General features: G+C 40.1%; 2 protein-coding genes across 3 annotated transcripts; one reads left to right on the forward strand and one right to left on the reverse strand.

Moving 5' to 3' along the window:
• The first annotated feature begins 1,159 nt into the window (after positions 1-1,159).
• tecrb (trans-2,3-enoyl-CoA reductase b) lies at positions 1,160-14,631 on the forward strand. 2 transcript variants are annotated; one of them, XM_080419987.1, is made up of 12 exons: positions 1,160-1,204; positions 4,380-4,430; positions 8,960-9,011; positions 9,282-9,326; positions 9,873-9,976; positions 10,509-10,624; positions 10,923-11,028; positions 11,841-11,913; positions 12,093-12,136; positions 12,438-12,495; positions 12,620-12,708; positions 13,589-14,631. In XM_080419987.1, the coding sequence occupies exons 1-12, from the start codon at positions 1,163-1,165 to the stop codon at positions 13,760-13,762; spliced, it is 954 nt and encodes a 317-aa protein (XP_080276113.1). In that variant the 5' UTR covers positions 1,160-1,162; the 3' UTR covers positions 13,763-14,631. The 2 variants fall into 2 exon arrangements, with proteins under 2 accessions (XP_080276113.1, XP_080276112.1); XM_080419986.1 differs by lacking the exon at positions 1,160-1,204 and having other exon boundaries at positions 4,045-4,430.
• A 423-nt stretch (positions 14,632-15,054) lies between these two features.
• On the reverse strand, positions 15,055-17,622 carry ndufb7 (NADH:ubiquinone oxidoreductase subunit B7). The gene is made up of 3 exons (XM_080452176.1): positions 17,370-17,622; positions 15,742-15,910; positions 15,055-15,235 (listed from the first exon to the last, which is right to left on the reverse strand). Exons 1-3 carry the CDS (start codon positions 17,476-17,478, stop codon positions 15,142-15,144), a joined length of 372 nt encoding a protein of 123 aa, XP_080308302.1. The 5' UTR covers positions 17,479-17,622; the 3' UTR covers positions 15,055-15,141.
• Positions 17,623-25,106: the final 7,484 nt, after the last annotated feature.

A 25,106-nucleotide genomic window follows, 5' to 3' on the forward strand; every position in this document is an offset into this window, starting at 1 on the left:
TTTTGGGGCAGCAGCCGAAAAAGCACGGTCACCTTTTGACCTCAGGCGGATGTGTGGGACCTTGAGGAGCCCTTGATCCGCTGATCTTAGTGGCCTAATTTTATCGGGGGAGGAAGCATCTTGCATATGTAGGGCGGTGCCAACCCATGGTGGGCTTTATAGGCGAATAATAATAACATTTTGTTAGCTATGTTTTCTCTAGAATTCAATTTTAGTTCAGTTCTTTTTTTACTCGATGGTAGGCTACTCATTTTTCTCATTTTTTTCATTAAAAAAAACATCATTTATAGTGTACTATTTAGCTATGTTTTCTCTATCCTAACATTAATCATTTGACAATTTTTTGGTATCCTAAATTTTTTGGGGTTTTACCATTTTCCCAATTTGTTCTATTTTTTAACAGTACTATTTGGCAAATACACTCTTATATTGTAGCCTACTTTTGAAACTTGGCAAATAAAATCTTATATTGTACTTTTGACCTCGTTGTTGTGTTGCGTTTGGGGGTTTAAAGAACAGTGGGTTAAATATCATTTACCAACAACAAAGCAGCATGCTAAGTAAAGTTAAAAAAAACACTTGTGGACACGAATCCTAATTCAGGTGCCCAGTCTTCCTGGTGCCCACTCGCCCTAGTGCCCAGTTATCCCGGTGCCCACTCGTCCAGGTGCCCAGGCAGTTATCTCCACCCCTAAGTGCCCACTCGTCCAGGTGCCCACATGTCCCTAGTACCCACTCGTCCAAGGTGCCCAGTTGTCCCTAGTGCCCAGATGGTTTTGGTGACTGTGTTCTGTCACAAACACTATGTCAATTTCTTTCTGTGTTTTCCTATTTGTATTTTTTTTTTTTAAATAAACATAGTGAAGAGTGAATTAACAATCAAATCTCACATGTATTTCTCTATCGTTCTGTTGCAGGTCTACAGTTACCCGTCCCGAACACGTTTTTATAATGCTGTCAAGAGTTCAGTTCATCCTTCAAGGAGTCGCTTATCCAAAAAGAACAGATCTACAAGCTGACAACGCGTCGCATCGCGACGCGTTGTCAGCTTGTAGATCTGTTCTTATTGGCAGGCTTCGCTCGACATTTTGATTGGTTGAAGAACACGCGTGGTAAAGTGACCGCCCCTCCGATTGGGTACCCCAGCTGTCACTCAACGCGGATGATAGGAAGAGATCTGCCAGCCAAGATGAAGCACTACGAGGTGAGCAATGTCTGTGTAACTCTATACCGCCAGTGGGGATTAATTACGCATTCCTTTCATGTTACTCCTGTCGATACGAGATAATCAGTTGTTTATGGTGCACGCGCGCCATCGAAATGGTCAAATCATTTTATGAAATATGAAAAGAGAATGAGAAAAGAGTCGTGCGATAAGATAACCACCTCGCCTGTTTTGCAGGCTGGATGCTATGGTCGGTTATGGCCTTTGTATTATGATTGGAATTTTAGACAATCATATACTGTACATACAATGGATTTTTAAGATGCACATTACATTGTTTAAAAACAATGTATAAGATTGTCATGTGCAGCTTTTGCTCACTACTGTATGTGTGATGAACAATGCATCTCTGGCTAGACGCTAGAATGAATCGGCCTGTGAACTCTTACCTTGTGATTGGGGGCTGAAGTTGAATCATTAGGCAATAACTTCTTGCCTAATGATTCAACTTCAACCCCACTGAACTTGATGTCGCAGATTTGAACCAGTAGTTACCTTTTAAAACGTGTGATTTTTTTGCATTGCACAACCCCAACAGGGTGTGTTTGTGTGCGAATAGGCCATGTTGAGCAACCAATCACTTTGAAAAAAAAAAAAAGATGCTTCTTGGCCTGTCAGTGAGTGTGATAAACTTCCACAAAGACAAGATATGTTCACCTGTCTTCTTCTTAACCGCCCTATTTTATACTTTGGCTATTGGGAAAATAGCTTGTAGATATGCTATTAATGATGTCCATCCGTAGTACTGAACTTCTTTTTAACTGGAACAAATGTCACCAGACAGCATTTCAAAGAGCTGACAGAAACTGCTCCAACCAGTGGCTTGTCATTCCTTTCTACTCTGGTAGAATAGTTGTGATGGTACAGACTGTTACCAGAGCACAGTAGACTTTTACTGTGAAAAGCAAAAATCAAACCCACAGCTCGTCATTATTATTAAACTATGAATACACATAATTCTTCAAATGTCCTCAACACATTTTAAGATCTTGTGACGGTCTTGACTGTGGCTTACTGAAATTGCGATGGAAGTCTGCATTCTGTTCATTCAGAGTCAGACCAGTCCAGTTGTATTTTCTCCATCTATACATGTGGTGTCACCATAGAGCTGCGTGAGGCTTTCAGTGAGCCCTGCTGCTAACCCTGCAGCTCAGCTTTAACACTCACACTGACCCCAAGACCTCACCATCGTTTAATACAGACTACCTTTGATCCTAACTAAGGCCTCCTTTTCAGATTGCAGTTTGTTCTGTCACACAATATCTGCCTGCTTAAACTTGAACCACATTCTCTTACCTAGAATGTGGACACCATTGCTTTAAACATTGCTTTTTTTGTGTTTAGCTGATGCCCTTATCCAGAAGGGATTACAGCCATTCTGGATTACATTTCTTAATCATCAATATTACATGCAAACAGGCAATAAAGGACTCAAGAGTCCGATACAAGATCTCCTTGGCCGTTTTCTGGGGAACTGTGTACCGTTGCAGTTACAAAGACATTTCACCGGCAGGCCAAAGCACCTTACCAGGACAGGGTGTCACTGGTTGCCCAGGCAGGTCGCGGGAGGGGTCTTTATTTAGACATGAAGGGGGAGGCAGAGTGGTAATGGGTCGACCTGGCACTGCGCTTGGGGATGCCTTGAACTGGTTTGGCTGTGATCCGTGTCTTGCAAGTTATTATGTGCCTGTATACCATCCTGTATGAGCGGTGCAAGAGGGTTTTGCTTCTTTCGACGCACTACAGTAAAATTCTAATTTCTAATTAATTAATGGCTGTAACCAACCATTTGATTACATTTATACACTCAGCATTAAATTAACACTCAGGATGTTACAGTGTACAGATAAAGGCCACACAACTACTTGACCACCATGATATGCCCTCATTTCCCCCTTAAGTGGACAAATGCCATCCTTCACTGCAGAGCTGAATGCTGGCTGGCCGTCATGCTGTCATTTTTGGAAAGACATTGGGGGGGGATGCCCTGACTAAGCCCTGGGAGTCTGGAGTATTATCACCCCAGTGTGGAAGGAAAGGCTCTCCCTCTGTGTGTACTCAGTAGAAATCCTCAGTGTTAATTTAATTAAGAGTGTACAAAATGGAACCAAATAGACCCAGAGTTAAATGGACAGAGGATTTTTACAGTTTATGTATTATGTGGCCTTTCCATTTTTGTACTCTATAAGAGATCATAATCTTGTTCAAGCAAGCATGTCTTGGCATTAGAGACAATCATAGACAATGATAGATACGGATGATACAGGACCTAGGCTAAAGGTACAGAGAAGTAATGTAATTATGTGAGGCACAAATTCACAGACTGACCAATTAGGCACATGATGTCATTACATAGGGATATATTAGGGGCGGGGGGGGTCGGGTCGGCTTGGTTATGCACAGCCAGCAGTAGGTGTTTATATTTAGCTGAGGTGGCAAGGAAAGGGGGTCGGGTTGGGTAGTTCTATTTGTCTTAATGCTGCCTCTCTTGGTTGGAGAGTAGGGTGGCAGCAGTCTCCAGGTGTCATATAGTGGGGATGTTTTTTTTGTTGCAAAATCCACTTGCTCTGGAGTAAATTCCTGACAATGTTCTACAAATGTCAGATTTCTGATACGATCAGATAATCTACTACAAATAAATTCCCTGCAGAATTTTGCTGCGCACACTCGCACACACATGCTGCATGGCTCTACAGAGCAGGAGTAGGTTGGCAGTTAAATAAAGCAGAATGTTCGGAGTGAAGGAATGAGAGGCAGGGAGAGAGAGAGAAGGAGGGAGGAGGAGGGGGGGGGCTGAGAGAATGACAGAAAGGAAGAAGAGGGAGGGACTGGAGAGTAGCAGGGGAGAAAGAGAGAGACAGAGAGATTTATTTCCACAGCTGAAAGCTGCCCCTCTCCTCTGGCTTTTTTAGCGTGGTTCTGGGTAAGACACTTAGAAGTAGGTAGAAGTGAAGAGCGAGGAGAGAACAGAGGGCAAAAGTGAAGGAAAGGAGGGAACAAACCTTTGAGGAGGAGGAGGAGTGTGGATATGGATGCTCTAGCGCTAGAGGCCACCAGCCCTAAGAAGGCTAACGGGGCAGCACCGCCGCCAACCCCTGCCCCGACCAAACGAAAGCCTGCTAAGAAAGTTAAAAAAGCTGTTGTTTTCTTTGAGGTGGAGATCTTGGATGCTAGGACCAAGGACAAGCTATGCTTCCTGGACAAGGTAAGAGCTGAGTTCTTTTTTATTTTCTTAAAACCTTACTCATAAGTCATTACTAACCTCCCCTCCTTAACGTCTTCAAAGTGTTGTCCTGTCGTGTGTGTGATCATTCTGCCCTTCCTTGTGCCTGCACTGTGTTTGCACAATATGACAGGTGCAAGTTGGCTGACCCTATAGTACTATTGTCTCCATGGCTGTGTGCCAGTCTTTTCTGACCCATGTATAGCTGGGGTTACAGTGTTTGCTGTCTGTCAGTCAGTGAGAGTTTATAGTACTCTACTTAAAGCTGTCTTGTAAAAGTATAGCTGCCTTGCAGATTGGATTCACAGCTAGACTGGCATGTAAACATTATCGTTTGCATAGAATAAGAAATGTCACAACCTCAACTGCTAGGCCCATTATGATCAGATTTTATATCAATCTTTTAATACATCAACGAATCAATGTGAAAAAAAACAAGCATTGATTATTTATAATCGACTAAATCCATTAGTCTGATGATGATTAACCACTTTGTTATTCTTCATTGTGCAACTGTAGCACACAAAAATAGCAAACAAATCCAATGTGAAGCTCCAAAAAACTTTCCTTTTGGTAAGAAACTTATGGCTTAAATGGCTTTACACAAGTCAAGTGCAATTTAGTTTCAAAGTTTCAAGCAACTACAGTCCAGCCACAATCCTCATCTATCATTAGAAATGTGTGTGAGAAGATTTATTCAACCAACAGAGAAATAAGTGAGGATATACAACAAACCAAGTCAGAGGATGGACGCACACATGGGATGGAGGCAGCTCTTAAACACGATCTAGCTTAACCACCAGTATAGTAGTTCTAGCCAGGTTCAGTTTCCCTGCTTGTGTTCTTCCACCAGGGTGCTGTGTATCGAACAGCCTGACTTTATTATTTAGTCTACTGACCCATGTCTTAACAGTGGAAATGTATCGCTCAGATGTACAAAACCAGTATCGAGTACATTTAATGAAGTACTTTCATACCATTGTGTAATAACAATACATTTCCATTGGTAATGTATAGGTTAAAACAGACTAGTGGAATAAAACAATTTCTAAACAGTTTTAGTCATTATTACTGTTTCATCAGACATGCTTAAAAAGTGTTACTGTTTCTATTAGTCAAAGTAGAGATTATTCTAGGCTGCTATACTTAAATGTCACTACTAGTACTAGTTCTCATTGCTATTTACTATATTATTTGGCTTTCTTTTTTGTTTCAAGAGTGCAAGGCCTGTTGGTTTATAGAGTTGCATTAACCACGTTTACAGTGGTATGACCCTGCCAAGCAGGGCATTCCCAGCTTGTCAAAGCTAGCTCCTCAGGAGTGCCCCATGTATCAGGTGCCATCCTCCTGGATTACCATGGCTTTCTGCGGTGTTGTCAGCTTAGCAGAGTTTCCACAGTGATGTCATTTGCAAGATGCCGACGAGATGGAGAGAACTCCCTCAGTAAACACTATGAGTGTTAAGTTGTAACAAAATGTAAGGGTATGAACATAGCATAATATTTGTTACCAAAAGAGAAAAAAAAACTAAAACAATAAGCAGCGATCAAGCTTCAGATAATAGTAGCTTCAGCTGGCTTTATTCTACTTTTCTTTTAACATGGGCTACTTCATTTGAATTTGCCCTAGTGCTCATGTTTAGCTAAAGTCTGATCTATGTTTTTTAAACAATTATATATTAAGATTCAATGACTATATCTTTGCCATATATTGTGCAACCAATAATGTAAATGGCATAAGCAAAAAAACAAGCACTTTTGGGCCTTCCTCTCTTGCTGAAGGAGAAGTTTATGTACTCGTGTGTCATGTATTTGTATGTGGGATGGGACGGAAAGATACATATTTCACATGCACAGTATTTCCAAGTGGTTTACAAGTTTTACTATGGTCTACACAGACAATGTTTAGACTTAGAACTTGGTAATTATATAATAATGTTGTCCTGCCCTGGAGACGGTAGGACAATGACTAAATCCTAGGACCAGATTATTGCAACTCAAAATAAGGGAGGAAAAAGTTGAGCAGCGCGTCAGCGGAGGAAAAGTGCATGTTAAGGTTCTATAACTGTTATATGCGCATTTGTTTTGAAAAGACATGGTTCCTTTTCAAAACAGATGCACACATAACGGTTAAATCCATGACAAAAGGTTTTCTTTGCAAATTAGTTTACATTCCTTTTGAAGAGCCATACGCCTACGAGATGGACCAATCACCACAGGAACGCTCAACTGACTTAATATAAACAATGTATGCTACTGCAGCTGTTGTTTTAATCATCCATTTAACATGCAGTTGAATTTCATTGTCACTTAATTTATAGGAGGAGGGGATCGCTCATTTTAGGCTGCAGTTGTCTAGATTCCATTATGGCTATCACTATCATCTAATCTAATGGTAGAATTTCACGGGCTCATTAGCGTTCGAAATACGTCATTTAAAAAATAACCAATTGTATCTTGGAACAAATTTCCCTGATCCATTATGAGAAATTTGTATTATGTGAAGACCTCTGCCACTCAGACCTACTGTATATATGTGTCCAGCAGCCAGAATTGGACATGGGTCTCTTGGCCCACCACAATGCACACCCACTACTTTCTTTCTGGTGAATAGCAATAGAGCAAGCTGCACTTAAGATGGACAGCGCCAGCATGTCAGCCCAAGAGGTTAACCTGCTGGTGCTAATATAGATGATTTTCTCTAAATGCTAAAGTAGGACCACACCCAAAATTATTACAAAGCCATTCAGTGTAAAATGTTATATTATGTGATAATTAGGCAAACGTTAGTACTGTAGTGATCACACAGAGTACATTAAACAGGCTTGTACACCTTTTTCCCCACTTTAGTGGGAGCACACAGTTATCAACTAATGCATCACAAATATATTGAAATTCTTTATTAGGAGTAACCCCTTGAGATTCAGGATCTCGTTTTCGAGGGGGTCCTAGAGACAGCAGTACAGTATACAGTAACATATAATAAAACAAATAACAAAAAAAACTGAAAACAAAACATCACCCGGACAAGAAACAACACAAAGGACAACACAATCAGGGTATTATACTCTAAGCAAGCACAAAAAGATGGATCATTTGTTCAGAGTCAGATATCATTGTCATTTTCAACGTCAGCGATAGTATACAGAAATAAAGTGTAGTGATGTAATGGTCACGGACATGTACAAGAGATCGTGTTATAAGAAGCCAGTGCACTTTTGAACATATTGAAAGATGTTATGGTTCGAATATTTACCGGTAGATTGTTCCAAATCAGAGGGGCCTTTAAACATGAAGGCTCTCTTACCTAATGATGTGGAGACTGAAGGTGCAGAAAAGTAAGGCTGCGTGGAGTGCCTCAACTGGTAGTTGTTAGGGGATGGTCTTAGAAGCTGTTTGAGATATTGAGGATAGTTGAAATGTATACATTTAAAAAATAAACTGTAACCAGTGACACTGTCTTCTTATTGTGGGAGAGGGCAGTTGAAGATTTTCATACATAGTACAGTGGTGAGTTGTAAAAGGACAACCTAGGACGAATCTGCACAGTTTGTTGAATACAGTACAGTATTAAGCATAGTATGAAGACACTCTGAGAAAACTTGTGCCTAATTACCTGGTTTCAGATGAATCTGGGATTTCAAACACCGTAAAACCCGAGTTAGGAGGGGAACATTGGGATCCAGACAGCAATGCATGTACATAGACATTCTGCACATCATCCAGTATGTCACAAAGCTCCAGGATTTGGATTTCATTTCACACAACCACTAACCTTGGGGGGCAGCCAGGAATCAAGGATTTATTCAATGAACAAAAAGTAAATGCCGACCAGCTGGAACCCAGTGATTTACAGAGTCCATTACGGACGAGTCTCAGTGTGGCATGTGGAGTCTAAGCTGCCACTGGCCAAAAGGATCTGGCCATCTGATCAGTTAAGGGCCCATTATACTTGGTTGTGCCGTACTTGTGTCGTGTACCAAAATTAGCAGATCTACAAGCTCACACCATGTCACAGTGTGGCACATTTTAAAGCTTGTGGATTGGCTATTATTGTTGCGCGACACTGGGGCACAACTAAGTATAAATCACCCTTTAAAGAACACATGGAGTCTTGCCTGTAACAGCCGTGTGTGTGTGTGTGTGTGTGTGTGTGCTTTTGAGTCTGTGCATGGTTCTTTATTGTCATTGAGTGTTATATTTAGATGGTTTATGGAATTGCGGGTGGGCTGACACTGTCACGGGTCTTTTGGCTTTGTGTGTGCGCGCCCCTCACATACATGCATGTATGCACGCACACTTTGAAGCCATAATACTGTACCAGCTGTTAAAGTCCCCATGCTCGAGGAGAGTTGGTACTGCCAGAGCTAAATTTACAGCTAATCACAGACATGAAAGGAAAATGAGAACATTAATGTGTGTATTGTGTGAGTGCGCGCATGTGCAGTGCACACGTTCATGAGTGTGTGCATGCATGTATGTGTATGGGCACTCATTGTTTCCTATTTGCAGGTCGAACCAAATGCCACCATCGGGGAGATCAAGTCCATGTTCCACAAGAGCCGTGAGTGTCATGTCTCCCATATCATTCTAAAGCCAAGTTTATACTTAGTCTCACAACGGTGTTGCTCACCGCCGGAAACATCTGATTTCCAAGTACTGGATCTTTTTAGCTTAAAAACATTTACTTTTCAGCAAGCAACACCATCGTAGGACAAAGTATAAATTAGGCTTCAAGTTTAATAAATCACTTTCCTAATCAGAGAAAATGTACTATCAAAATGGTGATTGCATGCCCTGTACTTAAATCTGTGTTTCCATTCCTCTGCTTCAGATCCTCAGTGGTATCCGGCCAGACAGTCCATTCGGCTTGATGCCAGTAAGCCAGCTGACATGTGGTGTTTCTTTTTCTTCTTTTTTTTTATAATATCCGGAGAATGAGGCAGCAATGCCTGGCGGCATGTATAAGGATGCATTTATGAACATATCTGTATCACATGGATTAAAGTTCTCAGTTATCACGACTTGATTACAGTCATTTGGATTCCATAAAGGCCTGCATGTCTCCTCTCTTGGCTTGTAACTGTAACACTGCTGCTCTGCACCATGTGGCTGGTAAAGTCAGGCCCTATAGTAATAATAGATATTTTATGTGAAGATTAAAGACTATTTGTACATGTCATGTTCACAAGCATCTTCCATAAAACTCAAATGGTGTCAGATATTTCTTAAAGGTTCTGTAAAGGTTAATGCCTCAATCTGCAATTTCTTCATCTGGTGTAGAACAGCAGGGACATAGGTTTCAAACAATAATACCAAACATCATAGTTTTACATATTGTGCTAATTGGGGGGCTCCTTTTATGCTATTTCACACACAAAATACATTTTAATCTCTGGTCTCAGCATGTGTATGTTTGTTCCAGAGGGGAAATCTTTGAAGGATGATGATGTTCTCCAGCACCTCCCTGTAGGCACCACTGCAACGTTCTACTTCAGAGACCTGGGAGCCCAGATCAGCTGGGTCACAGTGAGTACACATGCACATACATACAGGTTCAGTCATGCTCTGCAAAGTAGGTTTTAGATTGGAAGTCTTGAAAAACATCCACACGGTTCTGTGCGTGTACGTGCACGCCTAATGTGAGAGTGAGATCATGTAGAGCTATATTGAGATCTCTCAAAGGGCAAGGTGGATTGCACAGAGAGAAGGTTTCCTCCCATCCCTGCAAATTGAATCTGGTCTGGTCCCGTTCTATTACCAAGGGTCTCGGCCTTTTGATCATGATGTATAATATACCTGATTGGATCTGACAAGACTCATGGTCAATGCTGACCAGGAGAGAAACGCATTAAGTGTTGTTTAACTTGCGTGATTACGCTAACCTAGGATCTGTACTGTATATAAAAGTAATTTACAACAAAAAACATGTTTTCTCATCTACCCTCATATTATGTTTATTTAGTCACACACAACATGCTACACATGTAGTGTATGCATGTTATCTTCATTAGTAAGCACTGTCCAGCTTTAGCCATCCTCATTCAACCCTTTTTCTCAGGTATTCCTGACAGAGTATGCTGGTCCTCTGCTCATCTATCTGATGTTCTACTTCCGGGTGCCCTTCATCTACGCAACTAAACATGATTTCACCACCAGTAAACACTGGGTTGTACAGTGAGTCCACATCACAATAACTCATAATTACACACTAAGCAAAATAGTTTGCTGGAATTGCATAACTGAAACTGCAATATTCTGTGTGTTTTGAGTTTTTAATTTAATTTCATGCCAGTGATGGTATTCCTTCTGTTGTGCCTTTACTTACTCTGTTTATTCAGATGCCAATTTATCCCCCCTTGGGCGTAAAGATCTTATAATGTCTGATATGATTTTGTCTCGTCAAAGCATTCTGGCCAATAAGCCCACTGCAATAGGGATAATATACTGTATGTCTCTGCTTTTTTTCACCCAGTCTGGCTTGTATGTGTCACTCCTTCCACTACGTAAAGAGACTGCTGGAGACCCTATTTGTTCATCGCTTTTCACACGGAACCATGCCATTGCGCAACATTTTCAAGGTGAGACAAGCGAAGAATCAGCCATCATAGTGTTAAATAAACCCTGGATGAAATGAAAAGCTAGCATAAAGCCTTACTGATGCTGATGCTGAGCGCGGGGGGGGGGGCAGTTGGGGGTTGAGTGTCTTGCTCAGGGACGGTCACAGTTTTTCCAACACTGCTATCTAGTTTTGCAGCAGTGATGGGACAGCCAATGGGTAAAGTCTATGTAGAACTATAAATCACTCCCAGTCCCTACACCTTCAACACCAACAACATAGCAACAGTGACAATGTGACACAGAAGCATAAATTCAGCCACATTGAGTGCCAGTCACGTATATCTACGCGAACCTACTTAATTGCGCAGCGTGCCAGTCGTGTAGATATACGCGAAGTGGTGTTTTTTGTTTTTTTTTACTCACAGATTGACTTTTCATTGTAGGCCTCGTTCGGTACGACACATTTCATTGTAGCACCACCGGAAACTGAATTATCCGGGATCCGGAAATTCCGGATCCCATCCGCTTCCACTCTAAACCGGAAACTAAAAGTCGATTATCTCGGTTGTTGCTTTTCTCATCGCTGATCGCTGTTTAGATGAAACCGCTGTAGCTTCAAGATGGCGGATCGGATTTTGAAACGGTTTTCGCTGGCCGTTTCACACAGATCCCCTGTGTGTTTACAAACAGTTGAACGCGCCATTTTAACGGATTTAGCGATGTCTGTGAAAAAAACAAAAAAATAACAATAAATTGCTGGCACTGGTGAGTACATTATGATATTAAACTCTGGCATGGAATGTGTTAACAACTTGAGTCTCTGCACTTTCAGAACTGTACCTATTACTGGGGCTTTGCTGCATGGATGGCCTACTATATCAATCACCCACTCTACACACCACCCAGTGAGTGTGCACACACACACACACACACACACACACACACACACACACACACACACACACACACACACACACACACACACACACACACACACACACACACACACACACACACACACACTCCTGTTATACTGTATGTTGCTTATAGTATACCATGTTAAGTGTTCATGTCTTTGTTGCAGTCTATGGTGAGCAACAAGTGAGACTGGCCCTCACCGTATTTCTGGTAAGAGCCTTCTACTCTACATATGTCAATAGCTTTATCTCACCAAAAGGTAAAAGGGTTTGTGTTTGGTTTTGATCGTGTATTTTATATTATTGTTTGTATAAAAAAGTCACAATTTTACATGCTGTGTTTGACCCTTTTTTTTGTGTACTGTAGAAAAGACAAGTTCTATTCTATTCTGGTCCAGAATACTGGCGTTTTTTTAATACCTATGTCGGAAACAATTAACATTTTCTGCTCAGTAATTACCTCACTGTCCGATTTCCAACAATCGGTGACACTGCCTTTGATTAATCCCCAGTTCTGTCAGATCGGTAACTTCTCCATCCACATCGCTCTACGGAACCTCCGCCCTCCAGGTACGCTGTAGAAGGCATTTCAAGTACACTGTAGTAACCTAAAACAATGGCTTTAAACCTGTTGTTTTTACATGATTTTGAAGTCCACTGCTTCTTTATTTTTATTCTATTCTTAATTACCCAGGCTCTAAGACGAGGAAGATACCCTACCCAACTAAGAACCCCTTCACCTGGATCTTCTTGCTGGTCTCCTGTCCCAACTACACATACGAGGTACTACGCTCTCTTCAACACAATGGTTACAATTTGAGCATCATCATTTTGAATCAGAAATGGATAACCTACCTGATTGGTGCGGATCCAATGACAAAATGTAAATTTTTGTATGTAACATTTGTATTGGGGAGAGGTCAGGAGGGTGGACATGACACTTGTAGATTGGCTATTTTCAAATAGCCAAAGTATAAAATAGGGTCAAAGTGGTTGAAATTATTTTAATGCCATATAAACTCATTCGGCTGGGGACCCCCTGGAACCCCCTCAAAGACCCCTAGGGGTCCCCGTTCCCTACTTTGAGAACCACTGGTGTAAGGAGCCTTGGATCCAATAGAGCAAAGCCTACTTCACCAAAATTAAAGTCACCCAACATATTTGTATATCGTGATATGGCATAAGTATTGTCATTTCCTGGTTTTAATCACTTAAGCCTCATTTTATACCTTGAAAAACTGTCAATCTTTTCTTTTAAATAGCAGAAATGGCTGTAAAGCACTTAACAGTTAAAAAAAAATATATACTACAAATTCAATACACGTGTTAAATCAGAGTGATCTAACACCAGTTGAGGTAGACATTCATGCCAAGAAGTGTAAGTGACCATAATTTAAAAAGTGAGCCGAAAGTTTTGAATACAGGCATGCATATATGATCCACCTTTAACAATTTGTCTGGGCTTGTATATACCCCATGTCTGGTTCCTCATGATGAAGCTTTATCATTACACCCCCAAGGACAATGGCAACCCTTAGTAAACATTGTAAATGTGGTGCTACTGCCCTCTGGTGGTAAATTTCTGTTTCCAATTATGCCTCCTAAATAATAAAACTTCACTTTCCAGAGTTACAATACAATTGTGTCTTGTCTGCTCCTGTAGCTTGGGTCCTGGTTCGGCTTCACAGTGATGACCCAGTGTCTACCGGTGGGATTCTTCTTCCTGGTGGGCTTCATCCAGATGACGGTGTGGGCCAAGGGGAAGCATCGCAGCTACCTCAAGGAGTTCCGCGACTACCCACCTCTGCGCTCACCCATCCTGCCCTTCGTTTTATAGATGACCCTCCCTCCCCCCTAACCTTCTTTGTAGGAGCAAGTACCCCTCTACCATGGAGCTACATGTTTGAGAGGTTCTCCCATTGTGTACACTGGAGCTGATTACCATGACGTGGAAAGGATTTGAAGTCATTTCCGCTTTTGCTTTTTGTTCTGTAACGCATTTGATACCCTACCATTTCCCAGCCGGAGCCCCTTACACTCTTGTAGTAGAGGGATTTCATGTAGAACACTATGCCTTTGCCCTGAACTGTCAATTGGCAAACCACCCATTCAGACTGGAAATTGTGACTTTTGTGTGACTTGCAGTGGGGTTCTTCTTCCTCCCAGCTTGATTGTGATCTTGATCAACAGACACAAAGTAAGCAAATGTGAGAGAGATGTCTTAACAACTCAGACCTCATCACAAGTATTGTGCTCTTTTTGTTTTTTATTCCCATTTTCTTCAGTATCCCATATCACCACTGACCCCTGCTGGTTGGACTTGGGAAGAACATTGTGGTCTTTAGGGAAGGTTCTTTATCTTCAACTTAAGTTCACTGTCACAAGTGTACTAGTGTAAAAGAGACATTATTTTACGTGCATAAGAATAGAGAAATAAATTAAGTAAAAAGTCAGATAACAGGAAAACAATATCAGATATCAGTGTGTGTTTGGACAGAATATCGCAGTCTCTTTTGCAAGTAAGGGACATCTCTTAGCAGTATCTGTTGAAGAATGGTTGTTCAATAAATAAATAAAGCAGCTTAGTGTCAAACTTGCCCATGAATCAAAATGTGGAAATCTGACAACCTTTTGGGCTGTGCTTTCTGTTGGAACTTTAATTTTGTTGTTTGAGGTAATTTATTAAAATAAAAAAAACTAACCAAATGATATTGTGGTCTAAATTATGACTTAGGACTCACTTGTCTAAGGGGGTTTTCCCACTTCCGGGTCTCAAGCAATGTGACTTGTGCCTAATTACCAATTAGGCAGAAGGTAAATACTATTGACACTTTAACCTTAAAAAAAAAGACTGTAGCCAAACACTGGTACCGTCTACTATGCACTGCACTTTCACACAGAATACCTTCTCTTCAGTGCACTGTACAAATTAGCAACTTACTTACAGTTCAACCATACACCACATTCAACCTCTTTGTAGTGGATTGTCAGATTCAGTCGGAGGCAATGAGCCTCAGCCTTCAGGTACAAATAATATTTTACAATCATATGTACTATAACTTCATATTTTCCCACACTGTCATTTACTGGATGACCAGATGTCATCTTTAACTAATAATAAAACTTAAATGGGTTGAGCTGAAACAGCATAGTTTATTTTGGACAGCAACAGGTATATACAGAGTGAAGAAGAATAAGGGCCAGTTGTCAGCTAAATCACGCCGCCTCAGCCTGGGCCGCGTCCGCGAGTCTCTTCTTCCTCAGCTGGAGCCTTCGTTCCCTCTCATACTCCTTCATACGCATCACATAGCTGTGAAGCATAAGAGAGATGCAGTTATATCACAGCTGTGAACATGAGAGATGCATGATACTGTATGAATAGTGTAAAACGAATTTACATTTAAAACATACAGTAGATCCATCAAAATCAACACAATAGAAGCTAAACAGAAATCAAGATCAAAATACATCACAATATGAAATGCCTCACCTGGGCATTTACATATGCAATATTTTTTCCCTGTTTAATTTGTTTGGTTACTACAACAGAACAATGAGAAACTAAATGGAAATGAGGCTTGACATTATTTGCTTACTTCTATATGGGCTATTGCATTCGCCCTAGTAGTCCTATTTAAAGTAATAGAGGCCTTTTCATAAAGGTTTCTTAGGATTAGCTGGAAATTGTAACCATCAAGTGTGTTATAAACCATTTTATACCCCTGAGGTCCCCAGTGCATTCGGCTGGCAACTATTTCCACCCAGCTGGACATTGTATAGACTTGTGGAACACGCTGTGGACTCCAGCAAACTTACTCCTGATTCTGGCAGTAGTCCCAGTCGTGTCGCTCATGCTTGCAGGCCAGGAAGTTGGGCCAGTTGTCCCTCTTACACTTCATGAGCTTGAGAAGATGGTGGGCGCAGTAGTCCCTCTGCTCCACTGGCAGCTGGGCCAAGTTCATCTGCTCCTGGGTTGCTACCATTTCTGATGAAAGGGACAGAACTTGTTGTTGCCGTTTGTATTTTATTTTTTGTCTCAATCAACAATTGATGATCTAATCTTTGCATTTGTGTATGTTGTAATTAGCTGCTTGTGGACCATACCTACATTGCACCCTGTCTACAAACATGATTACATTGTTACATTTAAAGACTAGTATACTACTAGTACTAGACTCTCAAGGTCATAGTATTCTCACTCCATGATCATGTGTAAGTGTAATCGAACCCAGTTCTCCCGTGTGGAAAGCCAACATCTTAACCACTAGCCTAAAGGGGGAGATACTAGACTTTAGCTCATCAGGCAGAGGCTCTGAGGCACTACTGCTACAATCACCCCCCTTTTGACCTCCACCCACGGGAAACCCGATCTGGGTCACAGCATCAATGTAACGCCCGGGAATCGAACCCAGATCTCCCACGTAGAAAGCCAACATCTTAACCACTAGCCCAAAGGGGGACTCCCCCTTGATCGGGGGAGTTCAAAATTGTAATCCCTATCCCAGTGGATCAGATTTGGATTTGGGGTAGTTCATAACCAAAGAACAGGATTGGGATCACTTTGATATCTGATCTGTGATCATAGCATTTCCTCAGCAAACATTATGTCAATAAGAATTGCTAAATAATAATAATTGAATTAATCAAATAATATCTTTAACAGCAAAAATCTAAATCTGATCCACTCGAACAGGGATTACATTTGAGATAATCTATTATCTCGGCCATGGCATGGTGTAATAGATAAAGTCAAGGTAATGAATTTAACACAATAACAGTAAAAGCAACTTTTAATACCATTAATTGAGGTAACATAATCATCAGTTTGGCAGAGAAGAAATGGTCATAATGCATTAGTTAGTCAATTGGTTTAGCAATCTGGCAATGTGTGACTGAGGTAATTGTAGCAAGTAGCAACCCAGGGGTTGACACTTGGGTCTCAGAGGCACTTGCCCGTCGGGCGAGTGCAGTTCATGTTCTACTTGCCCAAAGGTCGTGCCCACTTGCCCGAAAAGTAAATAATCTATTATAAAATGATAGGTAAAATTTGCGCTAGTTGAACACATTAATGTTATAAATCCAATTGATAACTGCCGAGTGGTGACAGTCACTTTGAAAAAAACAGAATGAATGCAACTGCTAATTGTAAAAGGGTAGCAGCATTGTTCTTCATGAATAGCCAATATTTAATGAAGATGGAAATGCACTTGCCCGTTGGGCACCCTGAAAGCAATCTCTATTTGCCCGAACGTTTTATTTACTTGCCACGGGCAACCGTAGTGTCTGTCAACCCTAGCTCTGGTCCAAAGCGTTAGAAGGAGTTCTCAACTCATTCTAACGCTATGGACCAGAGCTATGTCAACCCCTGAAACCGTTTGAATGATGAATTCGGCATGGTAGTAGATGATGACATGCAGAGGATAACAAGCTAGTAGAGAACAAACCTCGCTCAGTCCTGTCGGGGAGACCGACCTGAGGGCCAAACTCAAACTTCTTAGGGTCTGGCTCAGTGTCCGTCTCGGTGATATACCGTTTAACGAGATGAGCCCCCATTTGGACAACGGTCGCGATACACTACAAACTCAAATTAATAAGTTATGTTTGCGTTACACCGCCTTTTATTCCAGTAGTGTAAGGGTTATTATGTTATCTGCCATTCGGTCACCTCCACAAGCTCCCTTAAGCTACTTCCGTCCCTGAACGGAAATAAACAAGACGGACGAGTATTAGAGTGAAACACTTCCCCGTTTCAACCACAATTAATACAATGGTTCCGATGTCTGGAAAGACTGAAGTGATTGATCTCACGTTGTCTTTATGCCTTGACGTGTATGGTTATTATTAATAATAATAATAATAATAATAATAACTTGTTATTATTGTTGCATTTGTTACAGTATTTCTTGAGGTAACCTAGACCTGAAACATGACTGTCATATATTATGTATGACAGACAGTCATGACGAAACTTCAAGCTGGTGTTTGCACGTTCTCTTTTTGTGGTCCGTACATCTACATACACGTTTAGATTTCAAATATAAAATGCTTATCCATGACCACAGATGTTGAAATTATGTTTGGGCCATCAGAAGTACCCGTATCTTCCGTCAATAAAAAGCATTTTAATCCGATTGGTGGCATTTTCTCATAGAGTTAATGTATCTGAGTGCAATACACCTCCCAACCAGGGTCGCGTAGTTGAAAAAACGAAGAAAATGACCACCAATCGGATTAAAATGCTTTTTATTCAACAATACAAAAGAGTATAAAAGATACGGAGGGTTCTGATAGCCCGTACAGAATTTTAACATCGGTGGCCATGGAATAATTACTTTATATTTGAAATTTGAACGTTTTATGTAGATATATGGATCAAAAAAGGAGAAAGGGCAATCACCAGGTTGAAGTTTCGCCATGACGGTCACGGTCGTGACAGACGACGGTCGTGTGACCGTGTGAGGTATAAACCTAAAACTGGTACCAGAACTATTGAGTGGACATACATTGGTACTTCATTATGGCCAGCAGATCTAGTAGGCCTACCAAGATTTGAGTTTTGAACCATCTTTTAGAATAATTTTAGGCTTTTATATTTTAAGGTTAGATATTTTGTTATATGTGGATCTGACTTTCATTAGTGTGGTTGCCCTATTGTTATAGATAAACTGAAAAACTTTGGCAATTCTCTAATTTATTAGTGAATTACATTTCCCCATCCACTTTAATGGAAAAAGGGTAAATTAAAAAACTACATTTCAAGTATTTTTTTCTCAGAAACGGTAAGGGCTAGAGTTACACGACTTGGAGGGGAGGTTTATAATTTAGTCCGAAATTATCAGAAAAATAATTACACTAGTCGGCCTCATGGTGGCGCTATAAAAGCCCCCTTTATGTTTTGGCCTATAACTCTTTAACCGTAGGTCGTTAAATAAAAATATTTTTTCCCCTAGATTCCTTGGGTCAAGACGCAATGGTGGTGGATCAGGGATGGTGAAGGGCAGTGGTTCTCAAACTTTTTCATGTCAAGGACCCCCAAATTGACACTTATTAGCCCGCGGACCCCCATTCGAAAAGATAAGCCAGGGACCCCCACAAGAGAAGATTTTTACGGCTCTAGCAGTGATTTTCAACCATTTTAATTTCAAGGACCCCCAGTTTGACATGCATTAGGCTACGGACCCCCATTTTATAGCACTATCTCTGGGACCCCAATTTATAGTACAATCAATGTTAATTAACCCTGAGCTCAAGAATCGAAACTATCAAAATGAATATCTTGCCAAGATTATTATACCTGTTCATGTCTTTACCAGTTAATGTTCCACCCAAACAATTCAATGAGTGGGATAAACAGATTTCACGATTCATTTGGAATGGCAAAAAGCCACGAATAAAATATGCAACATTACTACTGAGTAAGGAAAAGGGAGGCATGTCTTTACCAAATCTCAGAGACTACTACTACGCCGCCCAACTTAGATATGTGGCTTCGTGGTGTGATGATAATATAGATGCCAAATGGAAGATCATGGAAATGAATGAACAGGATATCCCATTGCAAGCTATGTTAGGAGATAAACAATTAGCCAAACCTAACTTAGATAAATTAGATCCAATTACATCTTTCACATTACAGACTTGGTTCAATATTATCAAACAGTTGAAAATAGAAAGACAATCAAAAACACTAAGATGGGTGGCTTATGATACAGCATTTAAGCCAGGGAGGTTAGATCAGAGGTTCAAATATTGGTCTTACAAGGGGATTACATCATATTATAAAATAATGGAAAAAAACATGTTACAGAGCTTTCAGGCCCTGAAAGATACATATAATTTGGAAAAGACAGATTTCTTTAGATATCTGCAGTTACGTCACTATTTTATCCAGGAAGTCCAGATCTGTGATTCACAAACAAATCCGAACAAACTTATTCAACTGATTGCTCAGGTATATACGAAAGGAACAAAGAAAATTGTATCAAAACTATATCAAAGTATTTCGGATTCCAGAAAACATACAACAGATTATATCAGGAAAAAAATGGGAAATAGAACTTAATACACCAATCACAGTTGAACAATGGATAAATATTTGCAAAACACAATACACAACAACAAGCTCTGGCACCTGGCAGGAATTCTGTTGGAAAAACATTACTCGTTTTTTCATCACTCCAAAACTTAAATCGAGACAGATGAAAACACCCCAGGTATGCTGGAGGAACTGTGATGAGGAGGAAGCAAATCATTATCATATTTTCTGGGGTTGTTCGGGAATTCACACATACTGGAATGATGTCTTGGAGAAAATACAGGAGATTCTAGGTATACAAATATTAAAGTCCTGTCTATTGCTGTACTTGGGAGACTTACCAGAGGAAATCTCAGGAAGTGACAGATATCTTATGAAAATATTCATGGCTGCAGGGAAAAAAGCCATTACTCGTAAATGGCTACAGACGGAATCTCCATCTGCGAAAGATTGGCTTCAGGTAGTCTCTGAGATTTATGACATGGAGAGGATGACTGCTAACTTGAGGATGAAGAAAGAGATATTTGAGAACAAATGGGGGAAATGGATTGATTATGAGCGACAAGAGGTCTAGGGAATAGGATAGTTATTTCAAATAAAAAATTTTTGGTCTTGATACAATACTTAACCCATGACATACATACTCATATACTGTATATACACAACGCATGACTTCTTAAATATATATATGTTCATATATGTGTATATATGGTTATTTCTTTCTGATGATCGAGGGAGAAGGTACTATGTGTGAGATGATATGAATGAAAATGTTTGTAAGAATTGAACGAGTTAAAACCTTTTGAACAACTTTTTTTTTTTTCAGTTTTCATGTACTATCATTTAATAACATTGAACAGCACCTGTACCCTCCTTCTATTTTATTTTATTATTATATAAGATGATGTTTGGCAACATGTGTGATGTCTATTGTTTGTTTGTCCTTTTGTTTTATATGTTTGTGTTTTTGAAAACTTAATAAAATTTAAGTGAAAAAAATGTTAATTTAACTCTGAGTTACAGACCCATAAGGGTCAAATTTGGTTCCTAACTATCATTTAGCTGGGGACCCCCTGGAACTCTCTCAAGGACCCCTGGGGGTCCCCGGACCCCACTTTGAGAACCAATGAGCTATATGATATCATGTTTACTCTCAAGACAAAGCTCCAACAACGACAAATTGATTCCTTCTTTGGAATGGAGGCCAGTGCTATCCTCCTCCATGAACTGTATGATGAGTACTGTGTGACTCTGCCACGCCAGCAGGGAATTGTGGAGAGAAAGAGCTCCTCTTCTGGAGAAGTCTTGCTTAAAGGCACAAAAACACGAAATCTGACTGCTGTTGCATCCTTCCTCTTCAGCCAGCCTGATCAGCATCCCCATCACCAATGCTCCAGTAGAGAGAGTTTTGTTTTCCCTCATGACTGGCTGCATGGACTGACCAGAGGAACCGTTGCTCTGTGGAGCTTATCAAGAGTGAAATCCAAGTCAAGAAAGACCAACTTTGAATACAGTTGTACTTGTAAGGAATTCTACAGCCATGTTCTCAAGCAGAAGGCCTTATTGGAAGCAGCACGCTCAAGCAAAAAGTATAAACCCAAGAAGAACATCTAAGGTAAGTTAGTAACATTGTTTAAGAAGAAATATAGAATAGTTTATTGTGGGCTCTGGGCCAGTGTTGGTGCTAGATTTTTATTTTGTGCTGCTATTCTTGTGTTTCACTCACTGCCAGGTGCTTTCTATGGTGCTGAATGTGCATTGCCTGTGTGGGCCAGGCCTGCCTTCCACTCCACTACATATCAGAGGCAAATATTGTACTTTTACTCCACTACAATTATTTGAAAACTTTACTTACTAGTTACTTTGCAGATATACATTATTACATTATAAAACATACGTTAACCACTTTAGCCCTATTTTATACCTAGGCTATTTGAAAATAGCAAACATTTTAGTACTTTTACTTTTGGTACTTTGAGTACATTTTGATACCAATACTTTTGTACTTTTACTCGAGTCAATTTTGAATTCCGGACTTCTACTTGTAACAGAGTACTTCTACATTGCAAATATTTGAGTACTTTTTTCACCACTGATTCTAAGTAATGTTAAACATTACTTTAACTTAACCAGCATGTTACTCTCAGAAATGAGAGAGAGAGAGAGAGAGAGAGAGAGAGAGAGAGAGAGAGACAAAATGTACTTAAAGTACCAAAAGTAAAATGACTTGTTACGCAGAAATGTCCCATTTCACAAGTTTGCAAATGTATAAAATGAACAAAAGTCTTTTGAAAATAACAGATCTACATGTTGCAAGCGACGTGTTGTGAGCTTGTAGAGCTGCTATTTTCAAATTCCAAAGTATATAGGGCTCAAATGGTAAATGTATGTTTTGTAATAATAATCAAAATCTTCAAAGTAACTAAAGTTTTCAAATAATTGTAGTGGAGTAAAAAGTACAATATTTTCCTCTGAGATGTAGTGGAGTAGAAGTAAAAGTACTGAAAATTGGAAATACTCCATTAAAGTAAAAAAAAATCCTCAAAAGTGTACTTAAGTACAGCACTTGAGTAAATGTGCTTAGTTACTTTACACCACTGTCTAGAACCTATCCTAAACCCAACCCCAAAAGCCATAAACTGCACTGTCAGACCAGAGCAGTTTGGGACTGAAAGTGCAGTTCTCCAGCTCTGCAGGAAACCCAGTATTGGATTTCACTGCATCTTGTTTGGTCTGTTTACTGTTGTGGAAATAGTTTTACCTTGTACCTACAGGATGCACATGTGCATATAGGCCTAGTTGTATTTACATTGCATTATTTGCATCATCATTGTGTTTTTAAACATTTTACAGATTTGGCACCAGTATCACTTCAAATACACACAGTATATATATATACATGAAAAAAAGAAAACAAATGTATCCAGAATGCTGCTTTATGAAGGATGTAGCCCAAAACATTCAACTCTAATGAGGATTTGAGCAGCAGCATTCTGAACTAACTGGTGGGTCTTTTTTAAGGGAGACCTCTGAAGACACCATTAGGTACAGTAGTTGAGTCTACTAAACATAATTGCAAGTTTTTTTTCCTCCAAATCCTGCTGACAGATAACAGTGATAGTGTGGCAGCTGAAATTCAGCAGCCACACTATTGTTTTTGTTTATTTGAAGAAAGTTCTGGCACATCCAACTGCAGACATGTTCACTGCCCTTATCTGCCTATAAGCATAATTATGGCAGCATAATTATTGTTGTTTTCAATAGTCTGAGCCAGTGGGAGCATGTTGCTTTTGAACAGAAGAAGCCCCAGAATGGAGCTTTTGGTAACTCTGCATGTCATATTTGTTCTCTTCACTCAGTGTACATATTATCCCGACGGACCCCTAACCGACTGGACGACTATATCGAACGCTTCCCGACGCCAAGTTGGCCCAAAGTCGGTCTGGTGGGGACTTACCTTTACTGTTTCATGTTATACTTCTAGTGTTACTGCACGCAGAAGACGGCCTTTTATTGTTGATTGAATCAAGCCAGTAGACAGAAGTGCTGCTGTTACCTGTTACCAGGAAAGAAACTGCACCCCAGATTGTCATGTGATGGTATTTTATTTTTTTATTTTGATTACTTCTACTGTTTATTAGGATTGCGATTACTGTTATTATAAAGTGGTTGTTAATAAAAAGCCATGAGCACATTTATTTCTCTGACTATAATTGAATGCACTGTGAAATGTTGTAAGAGTGAATGAGGTGTCAATATATGGCCAAGAACATGTTTGTCTGTCCAGTCTACAGCCCATACTATGAATGTGACTGTCAATCGGGCCCTGAGTGCCCACATCGGAGTAAGACAAGCAGACTGGGTTTAAGATGAAACGATATGTGAGGAGATGTCTCCAGTCTTCCCCCACCAGTCCCTAGAGAAGCCAATGAGGCAGAGGAGTCGGTATGTCTGCTATCAATTCGGAGAACCAGGACATGACATGTGGCACATCACTGCCCCACCACGATGCCCTTGAATACACCGACTCAAGGGAATGTTTCCCATTTTCACTCTGGGGAAATATCGACTCTTGTCGGCTAATCCATGCTGAAGGGCTATACCTGGACTGAGAGCTGAATAACTCAAAGTGTATGGATATGGGTACACTTCTCTTGGTCCACCTAGGAACCCTACTTGCAATTTTCACTTTGAATCTAAAACTACAGAGATGGTAATGTGTTTTAAAAGGGCTCAAATTATGGTTGAAATCAAACTGTTCACATGAATAGTTTGACTGGTTATATCTATTTTTCACAGGTTAATGTATTGGGTCTGATTGATTATTACGATTGGGTTTTAGATTAGTAGTTATTCTACTTAGAAAAGCCTCCTGTGGACAGGTGTTAAATGATCACGCGTGCTGGTTCATCCAATGTGATTGTGATGTCCATGGCAAATAAACATGCCGTAACAATGATTGCTATGGGAATACAAAGCTATTTAACCAAGAAAATATCACACTGCTTTGAACTTTAAAATATAATTTGGTACAACCGGTTATACAATCATGACATTCCATTTCCTGATTCAACTTGAATACTTTATTAAACACAATTGACAGTAAAAGTAGTATTGAAAAGTCATGCTAAAATGATAACAAATGACATTGTACTCAATCAGAAATGCATACTTTAAAAGTGCATGAGCAAACACGGTTTAACATAAGTTTCATGCTGTTATATATTTATAGAAACGTCAAATGTTTGTATGCTACCAATAGTGTAGGCTAGGCTTATACAGCAATGTTGTTGTTGGGCAGATCAGAATGGAATGGAGACAATGATAGGTCGGTGGGAAAACATGTTCTGGTGTTTTAAGTGGTGCAATATCTAATAGGCTGCTTTATTTAAAAAAAAATAACATATTGCACCCATCTTATGGAATAACCTGATTAGATGGTTACTGAAGTATTCAACTCCATTCAGTGCCTTGGACTCAATGCAATTTGCCCAACACATTAGGCGTAATGTGTGCAACACCGCCACCTCCTGTCCATAATACTTTACTAAAATAATTAACTACCTGACTCTTGTACACGAATTTCCAACATTAACACCATCTTAAAAGGTCAAGGAAGGGTGTCTCGACCCCGAAGGTTTAACAG

The sequence above is a fragment of the Gymnoscopelus braueri genome (assembly GCF_963280865.1).
Source record: "Gymnoscopelus braueri genome assembly, chromosome: 2".
Taxonomy (NCBI): Eukaryota; Metazoa; Chordata; class Actinopteri; order Myctophiformes; family Myctophidae; genus Gymnoscopelus; species Gymnoscopelus braueri.